We start from the raw sequence: 11,805 nt of genomic DNA on the forward strand, positions 1-11,805 counted from the left end.
GGGTTGTGAGGGGTAGATTTAGGCAGTTTAAGGTTGAAACTTTAATTTCTCATTAATTTTACCACAAAAGATATCTACATTGCACCCACTCTAGAAGGATATTTAAAAACTTTAACCTCAATTTTTTTTTCGATTCGCTTCTCTCGGCGAAATTTTAGCTGTCCCCCCAATCTAAAATCCTTGATCCGTCCCGGTGACCATCCTTACATGTATATGAGCATTGTCATTGACCCAGACAGGTGATATGGTGCATTTTTATCTATCAGATGAGTTTAAGTGGAACAACCATAGACTTGTAATACATTATAGGTGATGTCATTGAGCAACCATTAGCGGACCCAGAAAGTTATATAAAAAAAGGTTCTAAACGATTTCCTCATTTCCTTTTATTTTTACCTTTAGTACGAAATAAATATGTAGTTTTTCCAACCCCAGAACACCTCTTTCTCTAGCTTAGATCCACCGATTGTTATCTTGAATTTTTATTTGAATGACTTCGAGGATCCCATACATTTACATAGCATAAACATTAATTGCCTTTAGTATTGATCTAGCACCCAGTTTTGTACACGTACTAAGCGGAGACAATATAAAAGTAATCGGGGTACCAATCCGTATGCCAGAGGTAGAAGTGTACAAGATAGTGGAAAAACATGTAAAAAACCACATCAACAACAATATTATCAATATATTCAACTTTGTCCTCTTATAGGTTACACTTGCTTATCTGTATTGTATTTTTTTTTCAAAAGTTGTAGATGTAGTTTCACCATTTTTTAACAATTCATTCGTTTTCTTCTTCCTCTTTTTTTCCCCTCTTTATAGCTATTTTATTTTAAGTGTCTACTTCTGTTTCGCCATCTCATCGTTTCTTGTCGCTTTTTTTCGCTTAGTCTTTGTAACTTTTCTTGTTGCCTTTTATCACTTCTTGTCGCTAATTAGTGAGACCGTTCCCGTCGTTGGTTTCATTTTATGCTACTATGTAGAGTTTCCGGTAATTCACAAATCACAAATCCTTTCGTAAGTTCGTTGTTCGATTTAATCATCTTGTGAGTAATAACCCCGACACTTACTTCAGAAAATACCACTTATAACTTTTCACTCCAACCATATGGATTCATTCACCATCGTTCTAGCTTGAATCTGAGATTCAGAGAGTCATAGGTAGTCCAGACGTTCGCTGAGTCATATTTACTTTTAAGCGACCAAGCAAAATAACAATTAGCCTCCAATGATGACATAATTATTTGGACTAGGTCATGTGATGGGGGTTATAAAGTAAATGTACCATTTTGTCAAGTTATTTAAAACTCCTAATACGCTCCTGCACTGGCTGCAGGGAGAGTTTATGGTTGTATTATCAACTTGGTCAGTGTTCCAGCTTGGGTCTGAGGGCAGAAGGTGCTGGTTCATGAGGAGGGCACTTTATAAAACATGTGTATGCATCTGTGAAACCATACAGGGAAGGTAGACTGTTGATGTTACATGAGTACTGAGTAGGCCTAGGAGTTCTTGTACAATATCCCAACTGGAGTAAGTTGCACACTTAGCGAGTCTTAGGTTGCTGAGGTTGTTGGCACCAAGTTCCACACATAGATCTACCATTGATGAAAACAGGTCTAAAGGCAAGTTGTGTGAAATCAGGTAGTAGAGTACTCGTAGGGCATCTCAAATAGCTTTCTGTGAAGAATTGGTAATTTGTTCAGCAGCATTAGTAACAGTTTGGTTAAGCTCTGCTTTCAGTGCATTCTTGTGTTGGTCACTCTCCTGGTGTTCTTTTATCTTATCACGACGTAGGCATCGGTAACCAGTTTCAACCCAAGTCTTTTGCCGTTGTAACCATAACATCTGTGTTTCTTACATAGTTTGCAGTAGAGGACATCTGATGTTGTACCATGTGAGTCAGTTTCTTTAACTGCGAGTAACCATGTGATTATTGTTAACCAAGCAGCATCAAATCCAGTTTTGTGTTTGTTGTTGGTTTAGTACGCATATTGGCAGTCAACTTTCTGTTCTAGAAATAAATTCAGATATTTTCGTACATGACTGATTTCATTTGCATAAAAATTTTTTAAAAATCGTCACAGAAATTCATAAAAAAAACGTGATAAGATTGAATAAAAATTTGAAATTGAATTGTATGCATATCGGCAGTCAACTTTCTATTCTAAAAATAAATAATCTACTCGCAAGTTCACGATTTGGGACATATTTTAAGTCAATTTTATTAAGTAGAAATAGCAAGTACTGAGTGGAATCTCGGTTGAAGAGCAAGGTTATAGAACAATTCTGCTTTGCAACTTTCTGGTTTTCACTCTGAAGTTGAGCGAGACGTCTCTCGTACGAAGGCATTGCTGTCATATTACGATTATGAAATTTTATCATAGAGACTTGCATTTTATTAGTATCTTCGGCTTGGTTGACATTTTGAGTGAGAAGCACGCTTGAAAAAACCGTTAAAATGTGATCAAGAAATTAATCCCAAGCCCATTAACAGTGATTGTACAAACAGCGACATCAAAGGATTAAATTAGTTAAATTGTGATATGACATCCCTATATGATAATTGATTAACGACCCAAGCCATAAAATCAATGAATGACTGACCGGATATATGCACCTGTTGAGGTGTCAATATTGCTGACGGCCTATTAATAAAACCGATCATCTTTATCATATTGGAGGCACATAAGGGGAAATTTTATATTTTACAAAAAAGGCATCAAGAGCGGCTGAGAGGGCACCGAGGGCAGCGGGAAGGGCACCAAGGGTGAGCACCCTTCTAAAAAGGGCAGGCGGGAACACTGTTGGTTCTGTGTACTTATGGCAACAAAAAGCATCAATATCTGGTTTGTAGCTGCATTTTCAGCAGCTGAAAAACAGCATAATGGCAGCTTCATTTGCGTATACTTTTATATGTGTGACTGAGAGCCAAACCAGTCTCTGAACATATTTAGTAGTTATGATAATTAAATACAAATCGAATCATAGCTTTTCCAAGACAGGGTTGGCCTTATAATCTGCACTATGGCACCCAGATGTTTACGAAAATTACGTAATCAATATTACCCATAATTCTCAGGTCATAAAATTTACGACACAAAAACGAACCAAAATGAAACGAAAATTATCGATAAAAGAAAGAATCGAAACGAATCAATGCGATAAAATGAATCAAATCGTTATAATTAAACTAAACGAAATGAAACAGAATGAAGCAAAACTAAATGCAACAAAAGAAATATTTAAAGACGTTTTGCAAATTATAAGAACCATGATGTTAACCAGTGCCGGACAATTCGACACAAAGACGTTTCAGACCATGACAACCAATAATTCCTTATGAATGCAGGACATTTCGGCCAATAGACATATCAGACCATGACAATCAGTATAATGTTTTAGGACAAATATATACACTGTATCATTACAAAATTTGCCATACTTGTAGGTTGTAAATATAAAATATCAAATCAGAGCTGACAAAAATTATCAAAGTTGTTTTTAATTAATATTTCTTCAGGTGTGTGAAAAGGTTTCACATTCATCATATTATATGAACCTTCAATTCAGAAGAAAAAGGGAGTTGTTTTCTATGTAGATAGTTATTTGGTGACAGTGTTTAATCTTTACCAGTAAGGGACAGATCTTTTCATCCTCAATTCAAAGCCACTGTTATGTTGTTAAAATAGCTGATGTCTCGCCCAATTACAATACATGCATGTGCAACTTCTTATATGTGTTATACACAATGACGTCAATGTGGGTCTGCATTAAAAGTTCAAACAATCATCCCCTTATTGAATTGGTTACTTTTGAAATACATTATTTCCAATAGAAAGATTTTGTGTCATTCTTGTTTTGACAGAGTATCTTCATATACATGTATACGTGTACATGTAGGACATTGCCAGCTCCATTCCTATCGAAATTTTATCAGACTTACAATGTAAAGGCACTTTAAAATATAAGATGGGTTGATTTAAGAATTCAAATGTCAGTTGCCAATACCACCAGTTAATTTCCAGTAACTGTCCCTTTGAATATTATACACAGCTTACGGGGCTCACGCTACTGGGCGATTCGGGCGAAATAGTCGCCCTGGAGTCGCTCACTTCGCCGTCAGACGACACCAAAAGCGAAGTGAAGTCGTCCTCTCATTTTCAGACATCGCTCATGATCGAGACTGTACTCCGTCTTCTAGCTGTGGTTTGACCAAAATTATCTCTCTTCCGATAACAATTCAAACAAAAATGGCGCTCGTTCGAGAAAATAATTTTTAAAAATTTTAGAAATCTATAGAATAATCGGTTACAAGCAAGTATTAAAATTAGCTTTTTGTTTCAAACGTTACAGGATACGGAATAACCATTCTTCACTTCAGCTTAATTCATGTTTTACCGTTCACATTTCGTTACGAAACGTGCGAATTTGTCGTCCGGGTTCTTTGGACTTGCATTGTAGGTTACATTTATCTCGGTTGATAATTCGGTAGAAAACCCGAAGCATTTCTTTTTATCTTCATGTTTCATAACAGAACAGTAAAGTCTCCATTTCGACGGAACATTTCTTAAGATTGGGACGAGTTCGTACCGACCGCTACAATAGGTGTCGATTAAGTTTTAGTCTTGTTTTGTCAATAAATAAATGTTTAACTTGATTATTGATACTCTTGACCAACTATATTAAGATACTGGATATTTTGAATAAGAAATTATTATGGATTAAGTAGGATTAGGAAAAACAAAAGAACAAAATGAAAATTCCAAGAAATTGTCACTGCCAGAAATGTTCTATGCCAATGCTGCTAAAAAGGGCAAAGTCAATAGGACAATGCAATGCAAGAGGTTTTGCTAAATCATATATTAATTTTGCTGTATTACATGTAATTTGGTAAGGGGTATAGATTTGAAATTCAATTTTGTGAATAAATGATTCAGTCAGCAGACTGATTTCGTTTTGTCCAAAATATTAACTTACATATGTAGCTTAAAGAAAAAGTAACATTTATTTCAATAAAAGAAAATGAATAATTGAAAATGCTTGCTTATATTGTGTGCATGTAAGTAACATATAACACACATAATTTAAAAAAAAAGCATTGGTAAATGATGTGCATACACATTCACTTGCCCTTGTTTTTCTCGAATAGCTTGAGCCCTTGGGACCAGGATTTTTATTTAGTACAAAAATACATGTATTATTAAATTATTTTGTTTCCATATATGAGTGATTACATGTATGTGTGTGTGTTCTCAGTCATGCCCACTTGCTTTTTAATGCTGTTTAGATTATGCCCAGTTTTTTTTTTTTTTTTTATCTCCTTTAATAAGGCTAGAAACTATATAAATTTTAACGATAGAACATTTTTTTCCCTCCTGTAACTACGCTTAATTTTTCTCTTAGAATTTGTTTCCGGTTGGTATTGACAAATCATTGTCGTATTTTCCTACTTGCAAAATACTTATTCCGGCACAAATGTGTCTTTATATTCAGAATATAAACTTTTAAAATTCCAATGCATAGAAAAAAGTTTCCGTTCCACTATTATTAGTATATTACATATTTTTCATGATAATAGAGTTAGTATCAGCCTACTTCCATAAACTTATTAATATTTAATTTCTTCAACATGAAAAAAACCAGATGGCTTTTAATCAAATTTTAGAACTGTTTTGCAGCAGTTTTCTAATGCCATTAAAATATCCCTTACTAGACCACTAGCTCCTCAGGAAATTAACTCTGGTATCATTATGATGACCAGTCAATGACACATGAACTCGGAGAAGTTTTTATCAAGCACCTGCACTGTTCCTTTCCCAAAATTTTTTATACATGTAACCTGATCAAAAGACCCAAAAATGGCATATTCAGGCTTTTTGCTTGGATTTTGAACCCTTTAGTCACTTTTGCAGTAAGAGAAATCTGCGTCATCAGGAAGCCCCTACAAAGTTTAATTCACTCACTGTATACACATGTACATGTAAGGCACTAATATCAAGAAATATCAAGTATACACTAATTAATGTTTTTTTTATTTCTATTTCAACACTAATACATTAAATACAGATAATATAATATACAACACAATCAAATCATTAAAGTCATAACAATGTATATTACATGTATCTCTATAAAAGTACAGTTTTAAACAGTTTAACAAGTTTGTTTTTTAACTTAAAACAAAATAGTGATTATTACAATGATAGTTGTCAGAAGGGTATTAGTGAAGAATTCTCCTATCATTAGCCTTACACCACAGTTCAGAAGCCGTCCTGAAATTGAAAGTTTTAAGTTCAGAAGAATGAATACATACATGTGTATCTTTAAGAAGCATATTGACTGGGGAGACCTTGAGCCTGTTCCTGAGATAAGTCTTGATCAGGTTATACCTGCTGAAACCCCTCTCACAATATGACATATTAATTACTTTGATATTACATTTAAACATTATTAATTAATTAACTATATAAGTTTACTGAAATGACTTCAAGATGAATTGGTTCCCTGTCAGAAATCTTGAACAATGTCTGTTTCATACAATGTTCTCAGGAACCATAAAAATTGCGAGTGTCAACACTAAATTGTACTGATTGTCAAAATCTTGCAAAAATAATTTATTTTTTTTTTTAGTAAAGATATCACAAGACCAATGGGCATTTACCAACATGCAAGCCCTCACAGCTTTTTAACAGCCACTGGCCCACAGGTGTTTAAAAGACTGATCATAGCTGCCATATGTTTTTTTCGAAGCAGTCTGGATAGTTTTGCTTTTTACCCTTTGACCTTAAAAACGCTCTTCCATGAAAATGCAAGTCACCTGATGGAAATTCTGTTTCCTGATTGGCCAAATACTGATAACTTAGTAGTGTTGGAAAAAATGGAATTGGAGATTGAAATTGCGTGCCATGTGTTATTTGCTGAATGAAATGTAGAAAATTAAAAGTGAAAAGAAAAAATTTTACTGTGTCGGCTATCTTTCCTTAAAGATAGTATTTGTTTACTACATGTATCAAATTCATGAGAAATTACATTTTTGTCAACATTTGTCACCACAGTGGGCATTCTGGTATACATGTAAATAGAGAGATAACTGTGGAATTTCTCATAAGGAATTTTAAGATTCTTCCTAATTAAGAATATGAACTGTAAGTACTGATGTTTGGTTTGTGTAAACAGAGAAACCCATGATAAATAGAAAGAAAGACAACTCTGCTTTGAGAATAGAATAATTGAAAATATATGGCTAAACAGATTTAATGATGTCTATTATAATTTGATAGATACTGACTAATCCTGTTATTTTATTTTTTTTTCAGGTTCAGAGACTGTGGAGTCCAAGTTAATGATGGTGATGCACTCTTATGAATGATGTCATGTACTGGTACTATATGTGCATGTATGTTTTTCCCTAATAATGGTATGTCTCATTATGATCCTTTTTATAAGTAACATGTACATTTACATTTATGGAAACATAAATTGAGCACCAGATGCAGGGGCTAACATAGAGGGAGAAATGAGCATTAACTTCTCCTTATTTGTGCTCACTTCTCCCATTTATCCTTGACAGGGAGAATTTTTTGTAATAGGTTACATATTCAAAAATGTCAATATTGTTATTTTTCAAACATAATTTACTAAAATTCCTCCATGTTGTTGATGTCTAGATTAGGCCCTGACCTGATCCTGATATTATTTCAGGTTTTTGTTGGAGTTCATATTGCTGGTGCCTCACTTCTTTTGTGTGACTGTCAGTGTTCTCCCCATAATTCTTAAATAGCACAGTGCTTACTGGCATAGCATAGCTCTTTTGGTCTTCATCCAAAACTAAAGCACAGTGCCCATAAAGCCAGGCACATAGCTGAGGCCAAATTGAAGTGTAGGCAAAATTATGGCAGGGGGTCTTGGGGGCAAAGCCCCCCCCCCACGAAGCTTTGCGGAGATAATGTTTTAGAGCATCATTTATGCCTCTCCAGGATGTATTTTATCTAAAAAAAAAAAAACGAAAATTGGCAAAATTAAATGCAGGCAAAACCTTTTTTGCCTAAAGGCAGCTACGCACCTGAGAGCATTCTAACTGAAATTAATTACTGCTAGCACAGTGCTAAGAAAACATAGCGCTGCAAAGTACAGCACTATTATGGCATATGGAGAACACTGATTGTGTTCCCTTATCTTCAGTTTTTATTTGTAATCTCTTTTGTTTGGCTCATTACATTGTGTATGCAGATAATCTTTGTTTCCTGTGTTCATGTTAAGGCCATGATTTTGGCATGATTTGAATGATCCTACTGCTTATACATTGTTCTTTGCCTTACATCCACCAATGAGCATGATGAGTGTTTACAGATAAACTAGTTTAACAAAAAATGTAGTACTTAAAAATTCCTGTACATGTATTACTGAATTAAACTGAATTACTGTGTATTCACTATCTGATAAAAATAAGACAAGATTGCACCCCACTAGGTTTCAACATAGATTAGGATTTGTGCTGAAAGGCTTTTTTTTCCGGAAAGGTAGATTGTACACTGAAACAAAATTGTTCAAACTACACTAGTGTTTTATTCATACATGAACATACCAGGAAATTGTGTTATTATGATATATGCATAAACATTATACTCTAAGCATATTAATTTTCACAGTTGCTAATTTTCACTGATTCTGTCAAGTGAACATATTGGCGGGTATCAATTTACGTGGACTATATCATTTATGAATATGGAGATTTGACTGGGGCGAAGTGCACTGTGAGCCAGATGATGGGCACAATGCAAGGCTGGTGCCTATTTGGTTACGTTGGTATAAGATATTTTGCATGGGTGATAGAGTCATAGGGGACATATCTCTTACATTGTATATGTTACTTTTCCTATACCACTGAATGAAATTGAGTGAAAATTTTACAGAATCTTTATTACATGTTCCTATTGTGCACCTTATATTTTAGATTTTGATCCAAATTAATTTGGAGGTCAAAAGGTGAATGTCATCATATGAGAGGGTTGGGGGGCGGGGTAGGTTAGTTAGTGAGCATTGCTTTCATTTTTTTTTCCAGTTTGATTAATGCTAATATTTTACAAGAAAACTAAATTTCCCAATTTATTATCATACATTCAAAAAAAGGTTACACTATATAATGGTATCATGCTGATGTCTTACTTGTTGGTAGGCATTTTTGAAAGGACAATAACATGAGTGTTGAGTGTATGAGTCTCATTGAAATTCAAACCGTAAGGGAGCAACCATTTGATTTTTTTTGTTTTTGTTTTTTTTTTTTTGGGGGGGGGGGGCTAGGCTCAATTCCCCCCCCCAAGAAATTTTTTTGTGTATGTTACGACTATCTTGACTTTTTTTTATTTTTGATTCCAGCCTGTCCTGGATTTTCTTTATGTTTAAATAAATATGATAAATAATTGTAACATTAAAGTGTTTACAAAAAAAAAAAAAACATATCCTGATATATTTTTTTTCAACAGATGCATCCTGCCTATTTTACCTGAATGGTCATCCTGGATTTTTTTTTACCATATGCTACCATCCTGCCATATTTAAATTTAATCCTACCCCCCCTTAAAATTTGAATGGTTGCTCCCTAAAAGGGTGTTTGTTTTCTGTGGTAGTTATTACCTGAAGCATTGGGCAGGGTACTATATGGGGCACTAAGTAATCAGCATTTTGATGATGTCAATACAATAACTTGGATTGACAATGAATGGATTTTTGTGAAATTAAATTAATAGTTGCCATAGCACAAAAGAAAAGCTAAAACTAATTTTGGGTCTTGTGATTGTAATCAATTAAGAACGAAAAGTTGAAAATAGGTTAAGAAACAAACATTTTACTGATATCCATATGTGTTTGATGATTTAAGTAATGATAATTGTACCTTAAAAGCTTCCATACAAGAGAGAAGCTGAGATTGACTTATAGGTTATACATTTTTTATGCAGGTCCATTTGTTAAGTTTCACCATGTCTTTTCTTTTTCTATTCTGTCAGTTTATTTTTTTCTGTTTTATACTCCTAGGTTCACATTTATAAGGAAGGAAATATTAAGGACAGATAGATGGTGAGGGAATGGCTCAATATTTAGATGAATTACCAACGATTGTGGCCTGCAAAGTTTTGTCGTACTTGGACTGGCGGGAAAAATTATCTTTTTGCAAAAATGTAGTTCCAGAATGGAAGCAGCACCTATATTCATCACTTTCTTGGACAAGCTTTGTTTTTAGAGAAAATATTCTTGGATTAGAAAATGGCGGTGTGGGTGTTGAAAATTATTATGAGGAAATACCAACCTATGGGGAAGAGAAAAATTTAATTCTAGAATTTGGGAAATATTTTCAGTCATGCTTGATTGATTTTGAAACAAGCGGTGGTTTGCAGATTTTGTACGAAATAGGTGAACATGCTGTGAATTTGCAGTCAATTAAAATTTTCCATTCACCTGTATTATTTTACTGTCCCCCTGCTGTGGTTGAACATTATTACTGTTGCCTGGGGAAACTGTTATCCAACTGCAAGAAAATCCGATATTTGAGTATGTGCCGAATCGATGAACTTTCAGCTGATGATGTTGAAATGACAGGTTATTTTTTCAGCCGTATTGTTGATATAGGCGTTATTGATCATATAACGATGCTTGATTTTGGAATGGATTCATCCTATACAACACCCATTCCTATTCTTTCTCGTTTTAAAAATTTGAGAACTCTGAAAACGACTTTTTGCACTGTGGATACAGACATTGTGCGAAATCTTGGTAAACAAAATCTCCAAGCTCTCCATCTAGTCAAAGATAATCGCAAAGTAAGTCGGAGTTTTCAGGAAATTTCATGGGAGGCATTGTCCGCTCAGGATAAAATAAATTTAGAAGTTCACTATATCTTTCAAGACACAAGAGTCAATGTGAGAGATTTTCCGCCAAATCCTTTTATGAAATCTATAGTGTTCAACAGAATGTATGGAAGCGTATCAAGAGATATCCTCCGAGCCATAGCTGCTAATTATGGGCACACCATAGAAACTTATGCTCATTTCTCAATGAAGTATGTGACATTGCATCCATATGAGGATATGGAAAGCTTACCTTGCGACTATTATTACTTTGCAAGCCAATGTGTGAAATTGAAAACATTCATTTCTAGTGTGCCTTTACCATCAGAAGCAGTTTGGTGCCTTGCTATGAAAGCAGTATGTCTAAAGTCATTATGGGTGACTGGTACCAACTTACTTTTCAATTACAATGTATGTCTCCCTTTTCCAGCCTCTCTGAAAAGGGGAGGTATGACTAAGGAGTTCTTATCCTCTGAGGTATCCTCATTTTTGAGTCTCAACTGGACATTCCTCAGTGAGGAAGAGATGATAGAGAAGAAAGCCTTGTTACTTCATGCTTGTTAGTTTGTCTGTGATATTGTGTAATAAAAATGGTGATCCAGTATTTAAAAAAAAATTACTTATTTAGCTCATCTGGGCGAAGGCCATGTGAGCTATTGCCATCACTTGGCATCTGTCGTTGTTAACAATTTTTCCAAACTCTTCTCCTCTGACACTACTTGACCATTTGAAACCAAACTTAGTATGACTGTTCCTTGGGGTATCCTGCATAGAATATATGTGGGGATTTGTGATCCGTCAAAAACATGGCCGCCATTACTAAAAATAGCACATGGGGTCAGACAGTAGTTTTTGCATATACACAAGTATCTCCAAAACTGTTAGGTTTGCCAAATTCTGACTAGGGTGAAAGTGTTCAGCATAATTAGATCTATTTGTGGTAAAATGTTTGTTTTCATCC

At 34.6% G+C, this 11,805-nt stretch overlaps 1 protein-coding gene across 2 annotated transcripts; it reads left to right on the forward strand.

The window, feature by feature from the left end:
* Positions 1-932: 932 nt before the first annotated feature.
* Positions 933-11,460, forward strand: LOC148605300 (uncharacterized). 2 transcript variants are annotated; one of them, XM_088549246.1, is made up of 3 exons: positions 933-1,020; positions 7,320-7,420; positions 10,036-11,460. In XM_088549246.1, the coding sequence occupies exon 3, from the start codon at positions 10,086-10,088 to the stop codon at positions 11,406-11,408; it is 1,323 nt and encodes a 440-aa protein (XP_088405372.1). In that variant the 5' UTR covers positions 933-1,020; positions 7,320-7,420; positions 10,036-10,085; the 3' UTR covers positions 11,409-11,460. The 2 variants fall into 2 exon arrangements, with proteins under 2 accessions (XP_088405372.1, XP_088405373.1); XM_088549247.1 differs by lacking the exon at positions 933-1,020 and adding an exon at positions 6,630-6,709.
* Positions 11,461-11,805: the final 345 nt, after the last annotated feature.

Source organism: Perna viridis, chromosome 10, assembly GCF_037379345.1.
Source record: "Perna viridis isolate PV_CMFRI_1.1 ecotype Kerala chromosome 10, ASM3737934v1, whole genome shotgun sequence".
Lineage (NCBI taxonomy): Eukaryota > Metazoa > Mollusca > Bivalvia > Mytilida > Mytilidae > Perna > Perna viridis.